Genomic DNA, 21718 nt, shown 5'->3' on the forward strand with positions numbered 1-21718 from the left:
GGTAAGAGGGTTTGCCTGCTGCCTGAGTTCCCGTGGCGCTTTTTGTGCATCACATGTGGTGGTAGCCAGACGAGATTAGCCAGGACTCATCGTGCAAATCCATCCTGAGATTAACAAGGCCCAGAAGATTAAGGTCTTGGGCGCTGGCCAGTTAGGAGCCAGGCCATCCTTTATTAGGGGTGGAAGGAAGGTCGGAGCAGGATGTGAAGACAGAGCTGGGAGCTGCCAAGACCCCTTGGGAACTTCCAGCCTGAGAGCAACACTCTGAGTTCTCCTTCGTCAGGAGGATTTTCAGGGACCCCTGCTGCGCCTGCCCGGCTCATCCAGACCAGACCTCCCTGGTGCCCCGCTTTTCCTGGGAACGGCATGGCTCCCAAGACGGTGCTGATAACGGGCTGCTCCTCCGGCATCGGCTTGGCCTTAGCTGTGAAAATGGCCCAGGACAAACAGAAGCGCTTCAAAGGTGAGCGCTTCCCACATGTGCCCAGGGTGTCGGGCACACAGGCGCGAATGCCCAGGTTGCCCCCGGGTGGAGCTGGTAAGGCTGGGATCATGGGAGACCCACAGCTCCCCTGCAGCTGGAAGGGGCTGCGTCTTCCCACCCCCACTCCCAGAACGGCAGAGTCCATCTCCTTTCCCCATGCCTCCAAGCCTTGAGTACTGCAGCAGGATGGGGAAAGAAGAGCTGACCAGCTCCCTCGCCTGTCCTGGGGCCTTTCCATGCCAGCATGCAGCCAGGCTGTGGGTGCATTTGGTACCCGGCCTATTGGACACAGCCGGGAAGGGGTGGGGAACTAGGAACATTTTGCATGAGTGGTGGGGCACAGGAGAAGTCTTTACACATGAGATGGTAAAATAAATAGTTTGCTCCAAAGGGAAAGGAATGGAGAGGGCAATGGGTCCTTCCCCTGCCCCTCTGCTCTGGGGCAGGGGCCCCAGCTTGGAACTCAAGTAGGACAACACAAGGGAGTGGGAGTAGCTGCCTTCCTCCTACCCGCTTCCCTCCCAGGATGGTTTGGGCGCCTTAAATGTGATCCAGTATTTAGGATCCCAGCGAGGGGTCATGGGGGAACCTGTGATCCAGTGGCCAGGATCCCAGCGAGGGAAGAGGGAGAATCTGACCCAGTGGCCTGGATCTGAGTTAGCATGACTGCCATATTCCTTTAGGACATGGGAGGGGAGGCTAACCCCGAGAAGCTGGTACATCTCCCCATGTCGATGCTGACCCAAAGGCCTTTGCGGGAGGGAACGGCTGTCTGGCCTGCACCAGCCTTGGGCAAGAACATGCTTGGGACAACGAGACACAAGCCAAGTCTGGAGCCCCCTCCCTCCATCTGGGCCCATGGTGCCAGAACACTTACTAGGAGCAGCACGGCCCTGATGGCCCAGGAGGCCCCACATTGACACCCCACACCTCGTCTGAACCCCCATTCTAAGCCCCATTGAGAGCCCTGCAGCCTCTGGGGTGCATGGCCCTGGGATTTGCCTTCACGGGCTGCTCTCCAGGACCAACCCCTGCTGCAGTGGGAATAGCAGGAGAAGCTCGTTGTGTATCGTGGCCCCCTCTACACCTGCTCTCCCCGCTCCCAGCCCTGCAGCACCACCGGGGTCTGTCCAGCTTCAGCAAGCCCCAGTGCCTGCAGCCAGGCTGCTTTGTGTTACAGTCATTGCCACCATGAGGAACCTGGGCAAGAGGGGGTGCCTGGAAGCGGCCGCCGGAGTCACCCTCAACAAGACCCTGGAGATCAGGCAGTTGGACGTGTGCGATGAGCAATCCATCATCAGCTGCATCAACAGCATCCCCAACCGGCACATCGACATACTGAGTGAGGTCCCCTGCTTGCCTCTGCCCAAGCCCCTGCTGCTGCCCCCGCATGGGGCCCCCGCCACATTTCTTCCCCCTATCACCTGTGCTTATCTGCTCTTCCCATATATATCTGTGCTCCCCAATGCCCCTACAAGTCCTAACCTCCCCTACACAGATCTACCTAAAAAAGGGAACAAAGAGGACCCAGGGAATTACAGACCAATCAGCCTAACTTCGATACCTGGAAAGATTTTGGAACAAATTATTAAACAATCCATTTGGGAGCACCTAGAGCAGTGGTTTGCAACCTGTGGTCCACGGACCTCTGGGGATGCGCACACTATGTCTAAGATTTCCAAAAGGATCCACACCTCCATTTGAAATTTTTTAGGGATCCGCAAATGAAAAAAGGTTGAAAACCCCTGCCTAGAGGATAATAGGTTTATAAGCAATAGCCAGCATGGATTTGTCGAAAACAAATCATGCCAAACCAACCCAATTTCCTTCTTTGACAGGGTTACTGACCTAGTGGATAGGGAAGAAGCAGTAGATGTGAAATATCTTGATTTTAGTCAGGCTTTTGACACAGTCCCACGTGACATTCTCATACGCAAACTAGGGAAATGTGGTCTCGATGAAATTACTATAAGGTGGGTGCATAACTGGTTAAAAGATCATACTCAAAGAGTAGTTATCAATGGTTTGCTGTGAAACTGGGAGGCTGTATCTAATAGATTCTCGCATGGTCAGTCCTGGGTTTGCTACTATATTCAGTATTTTCATTAATGGCTTGGATAATGGAGCGGGGAGTAAGTTTATAAAATTTGCAGACACCACCAAGGGCTTGGGAGGGCTTGCTAGCACTTTGGAGGGCAGGATTAGAATTCAAAGTGACTTTGATAAATTGGAGAGCTGGGCTGAAATCAATAAGATGAAATTCAATTAAAATAAGTGCAAAGTACTACTCTGAGGAAGGTAAAATCAAATGCACAGGGACACGATGGGGAATAACTGGCCAGGCGGGAGCTCTGCTGAAAGGCATCTGGGGTTCTAGCGGATCAGAAAGGGAACATGAGTCACCAGTGTGATGCAGCTGTGAAAATGGCTAATATGATCCCATTAACAGGAGTGTCACATGTGAGACAGGGTAGATAATTGTCCCACTCCGGTGAGGCCTCAGCGTCAGTACTGTGGCCAATTCTGGGCACCGCGCTTCAGGAAATAAGTGGACAAATTGAAGAGAGTCCAGAGGAGAGTAACAAAAATGTCCAGAGGTTTAGAAAACCTGGCCTGTGAGGAAAGGTTAAAACCCTGGGCATGTTTAGTCTTGAGGAAAGACGACTGAGGGGGACCTGAGAACAGTCTGCACATATGTGAAGGGCTGTTAGAAAGACGGGGATCAATTGTTTTCCGTGTCCACTGAAGGTAGGACAAGAAGTAACGGGTTTAATCTGCAGCAAAGGAGATTTAGGTGAGATATTAGGAAAACATTTCTAACCATAAGGGTAGTTATGCTGTGGAACAGGCTTCCAAGGGAGGTTGAGGAACCCCCATTATTGGAGGTTTTTAAGAACAGTTTGGAGAAACACCTGTCAGGGATGGTCTAGGTTCACTTTGGTCCTGTCTCGGCACAGGGGGCTGGACTTGATGACTGCCCTTTCAGCCCTACACGTCTATGATTTATGATCTTCCCCTCTGCATATTCATTCTCCCTCTCACCCTTATATGCCATCCCCTATATATATATATGTCCTCTTCTGGGCCCCTGGACTTCTCTGCATGTCCTTTTCTCCCCTATAGATGTCTGCCATCCCCTATGCACATCTCTCCTTTCCCTGTGCCCGATGCATGTCTGCCCTCCCCACATCCGCTGCACATCGCACAGGAGCGTGACCTTTAACTCCACTGCGGGGGAAAGATGCTAGCAGCCCTCTCAGCCCTCGAACTGGGTCAGAGGCTGCCAGCAGTTTGGCTGGCACTGAGTCACATCTTTAATCACAGGAGCCCTTGACCCATTTGCTGCTCCCTGCTTGCACAGACTACACCGAGGCTGATCTGTGAAAGTTATGTAGGTCAGCGACCCACGTGCCAGGGCCCCCTCTCCTGAGATTGTGGAACAATGTGGAGCTGGCACTCTGGGAGCAGGAGATTGGCTCTCCTGCTTCCCGAGAACCATGTTGAACGCGCCTTCCCACGCAGAGCCTCTTGGAAGTCTCTCATGCTGCCCCACCAGGGCAGTGGCTCAGGCCCTCAGCAGGGCGAGGGAGTGGAGACGCTGCAGGAGCCAGGGTCTAATGTGGAAGCGAGGGCAGCTCATCTCAGTCACACCCACCTGGCCCATTAACTGCAATGCCGCTGGCTCAGTCAGAGCTGGGCTGGGAGCCAGATTGGGCCCCATCCACCTTAGGTCACACAGGGATTCTCCAGCCCAAGGAGCAGGCCTAGTTGCACACTCCAGACAGCGCTGCTTGCCAGACCCATGGGGAAGCCAGTCTGCAATTATTCAGCACTGGGAAGGCAGGACTGGGCCATGGTAAAAGCCTGTGGCCCATCCAGACTCACAAACAGAAAGATCTCTAGGGATGCAACCAGAATGTTGCTAACTAAGGAAGGGGCCTAGGTTACCTGCCTGGCCTTGAGGGAGGGCCAGCTGGGTCAAGTCTGACTGAGTGGCATTGCATCCTGGCTTGCTGGGTCGCAAAGTCACTCCCTTCAATTTGGCCAGGACGGCCCTCCATCGTCTGGTCGGTGGCCATGGGAGTGGAGACCTGACTCCCCTCCCTTGTTGCACCCCTGCCCCAAGGAGCTTGTCAGTTGTTATGCGGGCCTGTAACCAGAGACTCACACCAACAGTGTGTCCAACTGTTGCAATCAGGAGTCTTACCACGTGTTTTCTTAAAGCCCCAGCTCCCGGATACACAGGCTTTGATGACAGGTTTCAGAGTAGCAGCCGTGTTAGTCTGTATTCGCAAAAAGAAAAGGAGGACTTGTGGCACCTTAGAGACTAACAAATTTATTTGAGCATAAGCTTTCGTGAGCTACAGCTCACTTCATCGGATGAGATGAGAGTCTTGGCTTTCAAAGTAAGGTCCCAGCCCTCATGGCCACTGAGCACAGCATGAAAATACAAACCCGAAAGGCTCAAAAACCCTGAAGGCCAAGAGGAAGAACCCAGAATTGATTTTTATTTTTAAAAACCCTCATGATTTCAGGGGGCCTTATTTGTGATATTGTGCACTTGCGTTGGCAAAGCTGCACCAACGCACCTGAAAGCAGGTGCCAGGCAATGAAATCCTAAGCTAAACCAAAATAACCCACTGAAACCAAGATCAGTGCAAGCCTCTGTGCAGACACGGCCTGAGACTACACAGGGGCATCTAACGGTCAAGCCCGTGCAAACCATGCTAGTTCAATACAAGAGGGCTCCTTGCTGACGCTACACTGCTTGTCCATATCTTGCAGTTAACAACGCCGGGGTGGGGATGATTGGCCCCATCGAATGCCAGACCATCGAGGAGATGAAGGGTGTGATGGAGACCAACTTCTTCGGTGTGGTGAGGATGATCAAAGAGGTGCTGCCCGATATGAAGAGGAGGCGGAGTGGGCATATTGTGGTGATCAGCAGTGTCATGGGCCTGCAAGGTAGGTGGGGGCCAGGAGAACATCCCTCTACGTCTATACAAAGCTGGTTCTGAGCTGGTGTTGCCTCCCCCCAGCTGCAAACCTTGGGCAGGTGTGGAATTTGTGTCCCCCTCCCCCCCCCCCCCCGAGTGTGGCCCTGTTGGCCTGACTGCAGCTGCCCCCCCAAAATACAGACTTCAAACTACACCTGTGTCTTCAGCTCTAATGGGAGCAACTTTATGGTTTTAGTACTGGAGGTTTCCGGTTCAATTCCTGGTGTCATCCAAGATGGCAGCCAACACATAAGGATGGCAGTTTCTGGCTTTGGATAAGTATGTGTCCGTTTATCACTAAAAAGGACCTGGTTTTTCCAGCTGTACTGTGGAGTTTTAATAATCACTTTTAATAGTCTCGTCTGCCCCAAACTAGCGTTAAATTAATCCACCACATTAGGTGGTAGAACCACAAAAAGGGATTTTTCTGAGAAGGCTGAGGGCTTGATGACGATGGGGTGGAAAGAAGTTTCTGTGGGTGACAGGCTCTGTTCCAGTTGAGTTGATCATTTAATACTGCTGAGATTTCAGTGTAGCGTTAACGCAGGATGCGTGGCCTAGCGTCTTGGACAGGCATCTTTCTGGTTATTATTTAAATCAACATAAATACATCCATCGAATCAGTCATTTTCAGGGTGGGGAACAGTTAGACCTGACATGGGAAGCTGGACGGATCAGGGATCCAAGCCCTTTGAGAGTGACCGGCTCCTCGTACACAGGGAAGGGTGGAAGGAGGAATTCTGGGGAAGGAAATGGCCCATTGAGAGAGGCTGCATTAAATGGAAAGGTCAGTCTGTAGGTTCCATCTCCCACTTGGTTCCAGAAGATGGAAGGTGTTTGGGACCTGGTGCCAAACCGACAGCAAGCTCTTTGGTGAGGAGGTGGGGCCCACTCACGCCTCCGGAGGGAGAGCACCTGACGGCCGGGTCCCACGCAGGGACGTCACAGATGGTATTTGCTGCCACAGTCGGAACTCCTGGCCCGTCACCCAGCACACCAGCACACCTGCTGGAGCCAGGGCTCAGCTCAGTGACATCAAAGGGATGAGAGGCGCAGCCGCCCCTCAGCCTGTGGTTTGTGAGGATTTGACTAACTCTCTCCGCTCCGAGGGGGCAGGCCAGGGGGGAAAGGTTTTTTGTGGGCTGTAGCCTTCACATTCTCCATCACCTAGCGCTGAGGCCGGCAGGCTAACATGCCCAGAGCAGAGGTCACAAGAAGGCAGCTACTGCCAAGCCGCGAGAGCAGGCCAGAAGTCAGGCCCTTACACATCTCGGGCCAGAGCCTCAGCGGGTGTACGTGGGCACTGACAACCACTTCGATTTACACCAGCTGGGGACCTGGCTGCTTTAGCTTTGGCTTGTAGAGAAAGTGGATTTTGTTTACATGATAGTAACAGGGACAGCCGCCTGCTGAGCGCCCCCTCAAGACCTGGGGTGTCTCTGTTGCACCCTGCCTCAGTTTCCCCTCCTGGAGTCCTCCATAACTCCCAAAAGGCGTCTCGCTGTTCCATAATCTCTCTCCTCAGAGTCTGCTTTTATTGGCATAAAGCTCAAAATAAACACACACAAAATGGCTCCCCCCCTTATAAGTTGGATGTGGCCCCTTCTCCCTGAGGTGCTGTCTCAAAACTCCCCTGGTGTTTCAGGGTCCCTGCTGCAGGAGCCTTTGTCATTCTCTGAAACCTCTCTACAGCTTCCTCTGCCTTTGGCTTCAAGGCCCAAACTCCTTCCCCCCCGGTCTCAGAGAGGAGCCACCTGCTCACTGCTGCTCTGCTATAGCTTCCTTCCTGTCTCTTCACCCTCTCCGGCTCTTTATACAGACCAGCTGCCTCACTCAGGCCCGGGCAGGAGGCTGTTACTGAGGCACAGGTGGGCTGGACTTGGTTCCACGTACAGGGCCCAGTCCACCTGTGACTGATCTGCAGCAGCCCCCCCTGACCTGGCGGGTAAGGCCCAGGGCTAGGAATCAGGGCTCCCCCTGGATTCTGTTCCTAGGCCTGCGACTGAGCATCTGGGTGACCTTGGGCCAGTCACGGCCTTGCTCTGTGCCTCAGTTTCCCCTCCCATCTTTTGTCTGTCTTTAGCAAGCTTTTTGGAGCAGGGATTATCTCTTACTAGTTGTAGGTGCAACACAGAGCACGAGGGAGCCTTGATCTCAGTCATGGTGTCCACACGTCCCTAGAACACCAATAAATTAGTAATAGTGAAAACGTAGGTCCCTGGGAGATTTCAAGGCTGTAGGCGTTGCTGTCCTGTATCAGACTCTAAATCCATCTGGCCCAGTAGCACGTCCCCACCAATGATCAGTGACAGCTGCTTCAGGCGAAGGGTGCAAAATCCCCCAATTATGCCCAGGTCTGGAATAAGACCAGAGCATAGTGATGGGGCACAGCTGTTTATACAGGGGGAGGCAGGCAGCCTCTCGGCCTGGAGCAGGGTAACCCCGCTCAGTACCGCTGTCATGTGACCGGAGCCAGAATTCACTGACTCCAGTAGCCCCCGTTACAGACCCCCTGTGAGTTTCCATGCGCCCGTTGCCACGGCAAGTCCATTTTCTGCTTTAATTTGCAGCTTTCCATGTGTTACTTGCTCTGCTGAGCTAGCTGATTGTGGGGTTGGCTTGTTTTGGTTGGGTTTTTTTCAGCTGTGGTGAGGCACTTTGTGGGTTTACAGTAAAGTCTGGGGGATAAAAATAACCATCCCTTACGAAGTACAAGTGTCAGGAAGCACTTCCTTATCAGCCTGATGCAAATCTAATTACAGAGGAGAATTATGCAGAGTCCACACGTGTTATCCTGCTTGTGACCTCTCTCTTCTTGGGACTTTACACACTGAATAAAGTCCAGTAAGGCCTTCTACTGGCTACACAAAAAGCTACACACACAAAAAAGACTCCTGACCAGCAGTGCCAATTCAGATATTTCTTGGGGGGGAGGAGGGCAGAATTCTGGTCTACCGGCTGGGGCCCTGTTCCGGTCCCCTCCTCCCTCCCCCGTCAGGGACCTGCGTCTCTCTCAGTCAGGAAGTCTCCCCTCTCTCTGACCCACCCAGTGCATGAGCCAGTGCTGCCAGCAGTCGCATTCTCAGCAGATTTCCCTGCGCCCCGCAGTACAGGGACAGGCTCCCTATGTGCCAGGTTACAGCACCCTTTGACCCATCCCTCGCTCTGTCTGTACAGAACAGCGGTGTTGTGACCACGCAGCCAGAGCGATGATCCAGACTGCTCCAGCAGCAGCCAGACTGATTTAGTACGGGGCCACTGCTTAAAAGCGGTCGGGTCATGGCCCTCCCCTGGCTCCACGGCCTATGGAACTTTGAACAAGTGCAAAAGCCTTGGGGGGGGGTCAGGGGGTGTTTTCTTGCCCCCACCCCCACCCCACTCCACTCCCCAGCTACCTCCTGCACCACTGATCCTGACCTTTTGATTGGTAATGATGTAATGAAATCGCTAGTGTGTGGGTGTCACCACTACACCCAGATGGAGGGATTCAGATCTGTTCGCTGTGTGCCATAGGCCCCATACTGCCAGGAGGTAATGGAGAGTGCCCTTTAGCTCAGATGAGTGGGGAACTAAGGTTTCTGGAGCAGGATGGCATCAGTTCTGGCCCCACTGCTGTGACGTTCTGACTGGCCACGCTGTGCAGCGAAGTGACCGATGTGGAGGCTCAGCATAAGAGCAGAGACAGATTGATAGATAGCCTCAGATTAAATATCGTGACAGTTCCCTGGCCTTTCTCAGCGTCGGGTCAGATTTATCCCTCTTTCACAGGCTGGGAAGCTGGGGCACAGAGCTGCCGAGCTTCTCATTCCCAGGGCTGCACTGCAATTCAGGAGCAGAACCCAGGTTTCCCTAGTCCCACTCTCATGCTCGCAACCACCAGACCACATAAGCCCCAGCACTTGGCTCCATGGACCGGAGTTGCAAGGCAATGAAAACGTTGGTGCTTGTTAGAGCAGGCTAATCAGGGCATTGCAGGCTGGTAATTAGCAGTTCCCAAGTTGCCCCTGAGGAGCTGAGAGAGCTATATCCGCGCCGCACCCCAGCGGGTTCTGCCACCTGGGTCTAACTCACAAATCAACAAGCCTGCTCTGTGCTGGGCATTCAGTCAGATCCCTGGCAGTCTGCAATTCAAAGCCACTACCCTGCTTTGCATGACTGGCCAATGGATCATCCCCGATGGCTTCCTGTCAATAGCTACCCCTAGATTACCTGGTGTACACCATATCCCTTCAACCCCTGCCCACAACCAGCTACTCACCACGTCAGATCCAACGTGCAAGAGACTCCTTTGTGGGCTCACGTAACTGACACACGCTAGCTGTGGTTCAGCTCTGTTCTCACGCCTCTCACCACTCTCTTGCCTCTGTCTTCCAGGCATTATGTTCAATGACATCTACACAGCCTCCAAGTTTGCCGTGGAAGGATTCTGCGAAAGCCTCGTCATACAGGCGCTGAAGTTCAACATCTTGTGAGTTACGGGAATCAGCTTTATTATGTTACAGACACAGCCGGGGTTCCAAATTAACTGTGCTGGTTCATTTCTCTGTTCTGAGGGTATTAGCTTAAAATACCACACAGGTGTGGGGAGCCATCCCTGGGGTGGAGGTGGCACAGGCTCCGCAGAAGCAGACAGCTGGGATTAGCCTCCATAATCATTAATTCCTTTAAACAGGAAACTGACCCTGGAATATCCCCTGGGAATACAGCTCTGGGACTAACCGGAGACAACACGGTACCACCTTCCAATAGGAAATGCGTCCCCTTTGGGGAATACACCCTTAGCATTCATTTGGCAAGCAACAGGGCTCTCATGCAGAGGTCTAAGGTCCTGTCTTGTGGGACATTCTTGACAAGTGCTCACAACCCACAGCCAGCCTGCAGCTGCCACCCCTCTTTGCTCCATACTGTGAGTAAGAAATAATGACATTTTCATGCCAGCAAGCTAGGCGAGGCAGCCGCCATCCAGCCAGAACCAAGCCCCAGGAATGCACGTTGGCCTATTCATTATTTTATCTTAAATCTACAAGTCCTTGAGATATTCTGAGTCCCCCACAGCTCAGTGTGTGAAATAACCCCTGGGCATTCGCAGGGGGACCTTGCTGTCCAAACTTCCGTGTATGCTTTTCTCACCGGAGTATACTGAGGCCTTTGTTCTGTGATTGTGCTGAGATTCTTTGTCTGCGCAGGTCAGGTTGGCTAGGGTGAGTTTTCCCCGGAGGCGACTGCTGCTTGGCCCTTAAAACACTGGCCAGTCCCCAGGGAGGTGTCATTTGGGAGCTAGCTAATTTCTAGAGTTCATCAGAGGCCACCACAGGGCATGCTGGGTTGGGATTCTTAGGAGAAGCAAGTCCCAACCCCCTTGCCTTAGCCTAGTTTCCGTCCTTGCAGGCTGGGAGTCACCAAGGGAAGGCAGGCCAGGAGCAGGCACAAGGAGGAGGAAGGGCAGCAGCGTGGCCTGGGAGTGAAAGGCTGACCCCTCTAGTGCCTCATGCAGAAGTGAGGGGTAGCTTGGGGCACGGGAGGGAACTTGTGCTCAGCTGGTAGGAGCTGGGGAGGCTATTCTAGCCCCAGCATTGCGCCTATCAGAGCTCCTGCAGCATGACCTGAGGGAGCAGAGAACCGGTGAGACATGAGCCCCAGAAAGCAATCGTGGGATCGGTCTGGGTTCCAAAGGCCAAGAGCGTGGCCAGCTTTGCCGTAGCTAGTTCTGCAGTGACATTGCCCAGCAGACTGTGTTGTGGCGACTCTCCCGGCCTGTTTTGACATCCTAACATCCGGTCAGAGCAAGACGAGGTGTCACGAGGCAACGTCGCTGCGGGAAGGAGCAACGTCAGCGCACGAAGCTGGGACATCGCCGCATAGGGTTGTGTTGCTCCCCCTCGTTAACACAGCATCACTGGGCACGGTTCCATGCCGATGCGGTGTCATGATGTCAGCGGGCATGGTTACCTAGGAGACATTAACACAGGCTGGTCTGGCATCCAGGGATGACACGGTAAGGGGTGCCCAGGCAGAACTATGCCTTAACACTGGGAGGTCAGACTAGAGGATCACAGTGGATTCTTCTGGTCTTAAAATCTACAGACCCACTGCATTGTGAACAGGGCTGTTATGCTTGCCTGTGTTTCCAGCGTCAGCCTGATAGAGCCTGGCCCCGTGGTGACGGAGTTTGAGACGAAGGTCTATGAAGATGCAGAGAATGCAGATTACTCCATGACAGACCCTGAGACGGCAGACATGTTCACTAACCTCTACCTGAAGAACTCCAAGGCGATTTTCTCCAGCCTGGGGCAGACTCCCAGTGACATAGCAGAGGTAAAAGGACTCGTGGGTGTGCCCCCAAACACAGAGAGGGTTGCCCTCTATCCTCGTTCATACGTGCCATATGCATCACCCACCCAGCAGCAGGCATAGAATAATAGAATCATAGGACTGGAAGGGACCGCGAGAGGTCATCTAGTCCAGTCGTCTGCACTCATGGCAGGACTAAGTATGATATTCTAGACCATCCCTGACAGGTGTCTAACCTGCTCTTAAAAATCCCCAATGATGGAGATTCCACAACCTCCCTGGGCAATTTGTTCCACTGCTTCACCGCCCTGACAAGTAGGAAGTTTTTCCTAATGTCCAAACCTAAACCTCCCTTGCTGTAATTTAAGCCCATTGCTGCTCGTCCTGTCCTCAGAGGTTAAGAAGAACAATTCTTCTCGCTCCCCCTTGTAACAACCTTTTATGTACTTGAAAACTGTTCTCATGTCCCCTCTCGGTCTTCTCTTCTCCAGACTAATGCTCCTGGCCACACGCTAACACAGCAGAAACATGTTCTCGTGGGCACACCCTTCCACAAGCGCACATGGCGCAACCCCAAGATCTGGAACGCCCCAAACAAGGCGTCTGATCTCCACCCCACTCTCCGTGGTAAAGCACGCCTTGCTGGCGGACCTCACGGTATCTCTTTAGAAGGGAGGGTCCCCCTATGGAGCACATCAGTCCCTAGTGGGCTGTGGAGAGATCTCAGCAGGAGGGCTAATAGCTGGTATGTTAATTGCCAGCAATTCCATTACCTCCTCCATGATCTCTACATTCCCTCCCTGCAGACAGAGCGTGCCAGGAGACAGCCCGAGCTCCTGTCCCAGCAGTATGATGAGATGCTAAGTCTTAACGTTGACACCAGGCAGCAGTGCACCATAGCCGCAATCCATTCTGGGCAGGCAAGAAAATCCGTTGCCTCATTGGCCAGGTGACAAGTGTGAGCTAAGGAGGGCTCCCTCCGCCTGCTTGGTCACTTGGAATAAGGAGGCGGTCACTGTCACATGTCCTGGAGCACCAGTGCCCCCTTAGAATGGATTCCAGGGGCCACAGTTCACCTGGCAGGTGGAACAATTTTTATAATAGGGGTGCTGATGATGGAAACCATGTATTTGGTGTTTGTTATTACTACTTCAAGCCAGGGGGTGCAACAGCACCCCTAGTTCCAGCACCACTCCTGGCAGGCAAATTAGCGGGACTCCATTCCTCACGCCCACCTGGCATGAGCTCTGGCTATGTATCTGGATTCTGCTGCCCAACAGCTGACAGGCACCAGTTGCTCTAGTTACTTCTTGTTTCTAAACCCAATGACTGAAAGCTGCAAATCCACTCTTCTCCCCTCTAGGCCAAGCTTCCCCAGAACCTCCTCACGAATCCCACTTAGTGGCAGTGCTAAATGGAGGCTATCTGGCCTCCTTTCCTTTTACTCAAAGAATGTCATGTCCCGTTAGCTCATATTTCCTCCCTCTGTTTATATCTTCCGGCTCATTCGCAAATTAATTAATCCCTCCCCCTCAACATTCACAAAATAATCCTCCCTAATCCCCACTTTATCCTGCCCCAAAGCCTCTTAGCATCTCTAAGCTGTCAGGAGTCCATTTAGATTGGCTCTCCCCCTCCACTGATCCCAGCGGGGCCCCCCTGGGTTTGTTTGGAAGGCACAAAGGGGGTCTCTGAGTCCCTGCTACCAACGTTCAAAGTCCAATGGGTCTTCCCGGCCCTGGTCTGCACTTGGTCACACGGCCCTCCATGGCATCACCATGGGAGTAAGGGAGATTTAGGTGAGATATTAGGAAAATCTTTCTAACTCTCAGGGTAGTTAAGCTCTGGAGCAGGCCTCCAAGGAACGTTGTGGAATCCATGCCACTGGAAGTTTTTAAGAACAAGTTAGAAAAATACCTGTCAGAGAGGGCCTAGATTTACTTGGTCCTGCCTTAGCACTAAGGGCTGGACCTGCTGGTCCCTTCCAGCCTGACATTTCTAGGGTTCTGTGTGACTCACCCCAGGTGCAGCAGCGGTCCAGGGAGGGGGGCTTAGGAAGGGATTTAGTCTCCACAAGATGAGATTCATGGGTTTGAGGAGCTGTGTTGTGGGGTGGAACCCAGGATTTTGCCCCAGTCTGAACCCTGGGATGTCTCCCTTCGCCCACTCTCTTGCTCACTGGTGGATGTGTGTCACGCACTGAGTAGATTCGTGGTACTGCCTCCTACCCCATGATTCACAAATCCTTAGACAACACTTCCTCCCCCGCCCTGTGGGGAGATGATGCATAGGAAATGGGGGGGTTCCCCCTGTCAGATGAGATTGCTGCTCCATCAAGTCAGGTATACTGTAAACACCTGTTGCTTGTCTAGTGGTTAAAGTGTAGGAGTGGGTTCTAGGTCTCCTGAGTTCTGTTCCCAGCTCTGTCACTGACCCTCTGGTGGCCTGGGGTGAGTCACTTCCCTTCCCTGAGCCTCAGTTTCCCCCCAGCACAATGGGGACTGTAACATAGCGGACACGTTTGGGTACTGGACACAGAGGCAGCTCACGAACCCAGGAGATTCAGTCAGAGACCTTTCTTGTGTCCTCTCTGAGATCCCACCACCTGTCCCAGGGCGACACCGCTACCGTATCCCTTAAAAGCACAGCGCGCTGCACGACTATGGGTCCTGCCCTACCTCCCAGGGCATGGTGAGGCTGATGTTCACAGGGAGCTCTGGGACGGAGCTGCAAAGCACGGTGCTGGTAAAGTATCATGTTACTCTTAGCTTAGCAAAGGGCGGCACAGCACTCACGTGGGGCTGTCTCGGTTCCCTTGCAGCACACGCTGGGGGTGATCAGTGCCGCCAAGCCACCCTTCCGCCACCAGACCAACGCCTTCTACACGCCCATGACGGCCCTGAAACATGCCGACCCCACTGGAGCCCTGATGGCCGACACCTTCTACAAGATGGTCTTCAAGTACGACATGCTCCTGCACATCAGCCTGAAGGCCATCAAGGTGATCCGATGGCAGGCCCAGAAGATGAGGCAGGGGGTGAAGATGCTCAGCTTCAGATAGGCCCTGGGAACCGGGGTGAAGGGGTGGAGAGTGGGCTCAGGTGCAGTAGGGCTGGAAAAAGGCTGGAGATGCTCGATGATCAAGGGGTTCAGCGGACATGTGCCTCTCGGAGATGGACCGAGACCTTCCGGCCCACTGAACCATACACTAACCCAATATGGCTTCATTTTATAGGGTGCCCTTTGCACAAGCTGTACCCAAAATAGTAGGGAGAAGGAGAAATGAAGAGGTATGGGGCATTGTGGGGTGGGGGGGTAAGAGGTTGTAGCTGACAGCTAGAGGCACCCAGGGGAGAAGGCTTTTGATGCAACAGGGATGAGCTTCTGTGGGAGGGACAGGTGCTAGGAAAACAGAGGTAGGAGGGGAGCGAAGAGGGGCCAGGGTCTTGATTCTCCTCAGAGCCCACTGAGGTAATAGGACCTGCTCCTGAAGGTACATGTGCGATCAGAGTCAGTAAGCAAGGCAGGGCCGAGCGATGGCCTTTGCTTGCTTGTTACCAGACTTAGCTGGATTTGAACCTGTGATCTAGAGGCACAAGATTTTCCTTCTCCAACTAACAGCCCTTGGAACAAACTCATACTCCCCCAAGTACTGTAATTTTAAATAGCAGCAAATAGTAAGAGGGGCTGCTGCTTTAAAGGCAGGAGGGAAGTGCCTTTATTCTTGCAGCTGGATGTGATATAAAGCCAACAGCTGCCATGCAAACTAGAGTCCTACTTGCCCACATCCAGTCCCCATGCCACTGCTGTCCACCAGCCAGCCCATGAGCACCAACAGATGTGCCAAACTGAGAGCTTGACACTCAGTCGTAATACTTGGGTTTTGGGGCCAGGTGCATAAGCAGAAGGTGCATGATTGTTAAAAGAATCATAGGGAGCTTGAGTGAACGATGCCCAATACCAGTGTAGCTTTAGGACTGCAGAAGTCCTTGCTCTGTCTCCCATCTCCAGCCTGATCTAAGTTACACAAACTTCCAGAGATGCCTTTCGGGAAAACTTAACAAGACTTGGTATCACCTCTTTGGAAGTCTTCCAGAAGGACTCCTCCAGTATGCATAAGAACGGCCAGACTGGGTCAATCAAAGGTCCACCTAGCCCAGTATCCTGTCTTCTGACAGTGGCCAATGCCAGGTGCCCCAGAGAGAATGAACAGAACAGAAAATCATCAAGTGATCCATCCCCTGTCACCCATTCCCAGCTTCTGGCAAACAGAGGCTAGGGACACCATCCCTGCCCATCCTGGCTAATAGCCATTGGTGGACCTGTCCTCCATGAACTTATCTAGTTCTTTTTTGAACCCTGTTATAGTCTTGGCCTTCACAACATCCTCTGGCAAGGAGTTCCTCAGGTTGAGTGTGCGTTGTGTGAAAAAAAATACTTCCTTTTGTTTGTTTTAAACCTGCTGAGTCAATTAGTGGTTCATGTTCATTAGTGGACCAAACTCATGGCCCTGTAACAAAACCCATTGAAGTCAATGAGAGTCTTTCGCTTTACTTCAATGGTTTATTTTAATGCCAGGTCTGGGATGGGCATAACCTCTCTTGAAACACAGCAGACCTGCCCAAAGATGGTTATTATTTGGTGTGGCTAGTTGCAATCCCTTCCTGCCCTAAAGTTTCCTTCCTGTATGTAAGGTGGTCATGTCACTAGTAATCTCAACAGCGCAAGCGCCATTGAGCTCTGAGTCCATGACATTCAGTGCCACATCCCAGTGTGAAACGTTGCAGTCGGGGAGACACCATGCAAGGGATGCTGTGTCTGAGTGCATGTCATTCTTCACCCTTGCAAAGTTTTGTTGTTTGGCATGCTACCCACAATGGAAGAGAAGAGCCCACAAAGTGGAGGATGAACTATGGAATAAAACACCTTCAGGTTTTACATCTTGTGTGGAAAAGTTCAGAGTGGAAAATGTAATTATCATGTATACATGTCTGGATACATCTGGATGATGGGTCTCTGTTTGCACACCAGATATCTTGGTGATAGATACATAGATAGATAGATAGATAGATAGATAGATAGATAGATAGATAGATCATGAGAGAGAAAAGAGAGACAATGAGATACTGTGCTCAGAACTATGGAACTGACTGTTCTGACTCTGTGGAGGACATAATCACTATTGAGAGGATCTTTCCCAGGGTGGAGGCTGTTCTTGTGACTAAGGCACCAGACTAGGTCTCGAGAGGGGGGTTCACTTCCCAGCTCTGGTACAGACTTCCTGTATGAACTAGGGCAAGTCTCTTAATTTCTCTATGCTTCAGTTTCCCCCTCTGTAAAAAGGGTATCAAATCTTTCATTTCTTTGTCTTGTCTATTCAGGTTGCAAGCTTTTGGGTGCAGGGACTGTCTCATACTATGTTAGCAGGGCTTTTGGGAACGACTGGAATATAAAATATTAATTATACCAATTCCAAAGGTTTAGAGGTTCAGATATTTATCTACATCTTGTTCAAATGTATCCAAGGAGCTAGAATTCCAGGCAGAAATATTCTCAAACAGTTTTCCTTGCTGTATTTCAGCATTTCTGACCCAAGGTAGACTAGGAAGCACCAAAGGGCTGGATTTTTTCCCCTCTGGATGAAATATTTACCTGAACTTTGCTGAACTACAGAGAAGTTTCCAGGATTGTGCTTCAGGTGGATTTTTATCTCCAGGGGGTTCATCCCTCCATGCTAAAACCCAAGAGCTCAAATCTACCTAAACTCAATTTATAGGAGCACAGATCCCACTGTAGTCCACAGCCTCCTTAGTGCTTTGTACTAGTGCTCAGTTCCTGGCTCATGTAATGTTAAGCCCCCTGTTACATTTTTAGGACATTGTCAATGCCAGCTATTGGTCATTGGCATTGCACAGAATCCCCCAGCAGTGACTGGTGTGTGCACCTGCAGTGACATCCAGTGGTCAGTGCTAGTAATTGCAGCAGTGTATTCTGTCTGGTGCCTTACATATGGGACAGAGAGGCCCAGCTGCGAGGGACTGCAGAGTTTTGGGCTGGCTTAGAATCATAGAATCATAGAATATCAGGGTTGGAAGGGACCCCAGAAGGTCATCTAGTCCAACCCCCTGCTCAAAGCAGGACCAAGTCCCAGTTAAATCATCCCAGCCAGGGCTTTGTCAAGCCTGACCTTAAAAACCTGTAAGGAAGGAGATTCTACCACCTCCCTAGGTAACGCATTCCAGTGTTTCACCACCCTCTTAGTGAAAAAGTTTTTCCTAATATCCAATCTAAACCTCCCCCATTGCAACTTGAGACCATTACTCCTCGTTCTGTCATCTGCTACCATTGAGAACAGTCTAGAGCCATCCTCTTTGGAACCCCCTTTCAGGTAGTTGAAAGCAGCTATCAAATCCCCCCTCATTCTTCTCTTCTGCAGACTAAACAATCCCAGCTCCCTCAGCCTCTCCTCATAAGTCATGTGCTCTAGACCCCTAATCATTTTTGTTGCCCTTCGCTGGACTCTTTCCAATTTATCCACATCCTTCTTGTAGTGTGGGGCCCAAAACTGGACACAGTACTCCAGATGAGGCCTCACCAGTGTCGAATAGAGGGGAACGATCACGTGGCTTGTGGGGACATGAGAGAGGCTGGGAATGGTTGGATGGGAGAGGGAATGAGCAGGTGAAGAAGACCCTTAGAGCAGCTGAAGCATCAAGACTGAGGAGTGGGAAAAGGCACAGGAGAGGGCCGTCATGCCAGGACTGAGAGGTAACATTGTAAAGGGAAGGGGTGGTTATGTTCATAGCACACAAACAGAGATGTTAGATAAAAACATAAATGCTGTTGCTGGAAGGTTGTAATGTAACGCTACTTGAATTCTTTGAATTCAGAACAATAACACACAAGGACCCTTAAACAGAAAGAGAGAAAACAGGCTACTCCCTAAGGCAGCAAGGCATACCGCACTGCACTTTGCTTTAACCTGGCTCTTTCCAGACTGACTCTGATCACACACTCTGTTGCTGAGCCCCCGCCCAAGCCTGCAGTTGCAAACAGGACCAGGACCTCCCTGCACCCTTACTCAGCCCTTTTCTCTCCCTGCGCTCTTAAAGTGATAGCTTACAATTCAAACACAGTCCTCAGTACACCACAGGAGTGAGTGGGGATCCAAGGGCCCCGGAACAACTGGGGTAGGAAGAGTAGAGGCAGCTGGCTGGGTGAGACCTGCTAGCTCTGGACACAGTCTGCGTGCATAGGAGGAAAATGAGCAGAAAGCAATGGGAGGGAGGAATGATGAGGCCAAAAGAAGCTAAGTGGCCTTGTGTCTTTTTAATTTAGACACTAATAATAGTCTAAAGGAGTCACCGGGGTATGTGGGGTCCATATAATGTCACTTACTGTGACATACAACATGCAAGAGTGAGTTACAGTCACACACTGTTGCACAGTGAACCCAGTGAGCACCATAAACTGTTTAAAGGGATGCTACCCAGTTCCTATACACTACAAAGGGGTCACGAGTGAGGGATGGAGCTGGTGGGTGGGGAAGGAATCAGAAGCCAAATGTGGCAAGGCAGAGTGGGATCCTCCAGTTACTCAGAGTAAAGTGTCCCTGTGTTTCACCCATGTGTGTGTGAGTGTAAAGAATAGGGACACTGAAAGGCTGATACTGAAAAAATTCCCTGGGCTGCAGAGGTTTTCAGAGGCCCAGTGCAAAATATGAAACAAGGGTGCAAAACATTGAGGGACAGTTGTGGGGCTTGGAGAGTGAGCCAACCCCACAATCACAGCTCCAGGCCCACAGGTCTGGCCCCAGCTCCCTGCTCCAGGTGTTATAACCTGGCACATGAGGTCCCAGTGCCACTCAGGTTTGGGGCCCCTCTCAAACAGGGGTCCCAGGGCAAGCTGTCTCTTTTGCCCACCCCTTCTGGGCAGTCCTGGCCCTTCAGATGTTACATATGTGTTCTGTCTCACAAACCCTACACTCAGAGGAAGCTGCTTAGCCAGGATGATCTTTACAGAATGGTAGCCACGCATCCCAGTAATTTGAAGCTCACCCTTCTTTATAAGCCCAGTTTCTAACACCAACCACAACTTCTCATAAATGAATCTGATCTTCTGAAAGTTTGCATGTTTCATCTCACAGAAGGGTCCATTTTTGCTGGGAAGTTTGGTTAAAGAAAATCAGACTTTTCTAAAGTGACAGTGCTTTGAAAACTTGGCGGTAGTTTGCTTTTTCAACATTTTTCCAATGCACTTTCTGTTCTGGTTCTCAGTCCAGGTTAGTTGGTCTGGGGACTCCACATTGACCTGCTGGGGACAAATGACTTTGGGCGGAGGCACTAATGGGGGATTTAAGAACATATGAAGAATAGTTTTTAAGTGCATAAATAGCATCATCTATACATGTAAATGTTAGACTATGGGAGTGCAAGTCAGGAACCCTAGTCCCTACAATTCTCAGCCCAGAGAGTGGGAGTCAGGTCTGGAGGTTAGCCCAAGTGGAACAGGACTCCTGGGTTCTATCCCTAGCTAGGTGGAGTGCAGTCTTGTGGTTACAGCAGTGGGGAGTAGGCATCAGAACTCCTGGGCTCTACTCCCTGAGTTGGGATGCCCCTGTAAGATGGGGAGTTTTGTTATTTATATTTTGCAATAGCACCTAGAGGCCTCGTTGTGGTAGGTGCTGTACAGCATAAGAGAAAGTCACGGCATTTAAGAGCTTAGTTAGGCAAAGGGTTTGAAGAGGAAACAGAGGTGAAGTGGTTCAGAAGATCACATGGCAGGTTAGTGGCAGTCCTAGGAAGAGAACCCAGTTCTCGCCAGGGCACAGTTTAGTGGCCTGTCCACTGGGCAGAGCTGCCGCTCAACATCAGCCTGTTGCACAGGGGTGCTGCAATGTCTGAGTCATCTGTAGCTGTAACAGGCTCTCAGAGCTTTGAGTGCCAAGTGCTGGGAAGAGTGGGAGTGCTCAGGGAAAGGGTATATCTGCCTGGCCTTGGGGAAGAGCAGCTCAAGCTCATTCTGGCAGAATCAAGTGATGGGCTGTGACCAGAGAGAGGGTTTCACTTCCCACTCCCAGACAGAAATATCTCGAGCGACAGCCCTTATTAAAATCTGGAGTGATATTTTTAACCAGCACCGGGTGAAAAAGTACAGAGGCTTCCTTTGAAAGTGCACCCACTGTGACTTCGAGCTGGGAAGGGCTGAGCAGCTGTTCTGATGGTGGAGGGGGGTCTGGCCCCCCTGCCACTGCAGCTGCTTCCTGAACTTGTGCCACCATGGGCTTCCTAGGGGCCAACTTTGAAATGAATCCAGTCAGGTGGCAGCCCAGCTCCCAGCAAATAGGTGCATCCCGTTAGCACCTCATTCGGCATTCATTCCCTCCTGCCTTCCCTACTGCAAATCCCTCAGTCCCCAGCTACCTGCCGCCTTCCCATGCACACAGCGGGGGTGGGTCATCGCCACCCTCACACAAGTGACCTTTAGGGACCTAGCCCTCGGCGCCACAGATGCGTCTCCCACTGAAGCCAGCAAAAGTTGCCCCATTATCAAAGGCAAAACTCCCACTAACTTCAGCGTGGGCAGGGTTTAATCTCCACAGACTCACCCCATCTGACCTGCCGGCTCACTCTGCAGAGGGGAGATCCAGGCTCTGCCCATGGTGCAGCTGAAACTGTGTCAGCAAGACATGTGGTGCCTGCTCCTGTGAGGTGACAGGGACCTTGGCTCCCAGTGACCCGGGCAGGGGTTTGGGACCACCCAGTGCTTCTGGGGGATGCTCAGCACCATGCACCACGTGCCCCTTGTGGCCTGGATTTTGAAAGTGCTGAGCTCTTAACAGCTCCCATTGGCTCCTGTGGGCCATGTGGGTGGTCAGCACGCTCTCACAGCAAGGCCACTGCCGGGGACAGGGCCAAGAAAAGGCAGAAGTGACGGAGGAACCCGC

At 51.9% G+C, this 21718-nt stretch overlaps 1 protein-coding gene across 1 annotated transcript; it reads left to right on the forward strand.

The window, feature by feature from the left end:
• The first annotated feature begins 366 nt into the window (after window positions 1-366).
• RDH8 (retinol dehydrogenase 8) lies at window positions 367-16001 on the forward strand. Its single transcript, XM_007061965.3, has 6 exons — window positions 367-463; window positions 1665-1826; window positions 5270-5449; window positions 9856-9949; window positions 11613-11796; window positions 14594-16001. Exons 1-6 carry the CDS (start codon window positions 367-369, stop codon window positions 14831-14833), a joined length of 957 nt encoding a protein of 318 aa, XP_007062027.2. The 3' UTR covers window positions 14834-16001.
• Window positions 16002-21718: the final 5717 nt, after the last annotated feature.

The sequence above is a fragment of the Chelonia mydas genome, chromosome 27 (assembly GCF_015237465.2).
Source record: "Chelonia mydas isolate rCheMyd1 chromosome 27, rCheMyd1.pri.v2, whole genome shotgun sequence".
Taxonomy (NCBI): domain Eukaryota; kingdom Metazoa; phylum Chordata; order Testudines; family Cheloniidae; genus Chelonia; species Chelonia mydas.

What these genes read in the sequence shown, in the direction of transcription:
- RDH8 (XM_007061965.3), top strand. Translation starts at nt 367, where the DNA reads ATGGCTCCCAAGACGGTGCTGATAACGGGCTGCTCCTCCGGCATCGGC. An exon ending in GCGCTGAAGTTCAACATCTT is followed by an intron (nt 9,950 to 11,612) that starts GTGAGTTACGGG and finishes CTGTGTTTCCAG; the next exon opens with CGTCAGCCTGATAGAGCCTG. An exon ending in CTCCCAGTGACATAGCAGAG is followed by an intron (nt 11,797 to 14,593) that starts GTAAAAGGACTC and finishes GTTCCCTTGCAG; the next exon opens with CACACGCTGGGGGTGATCAG.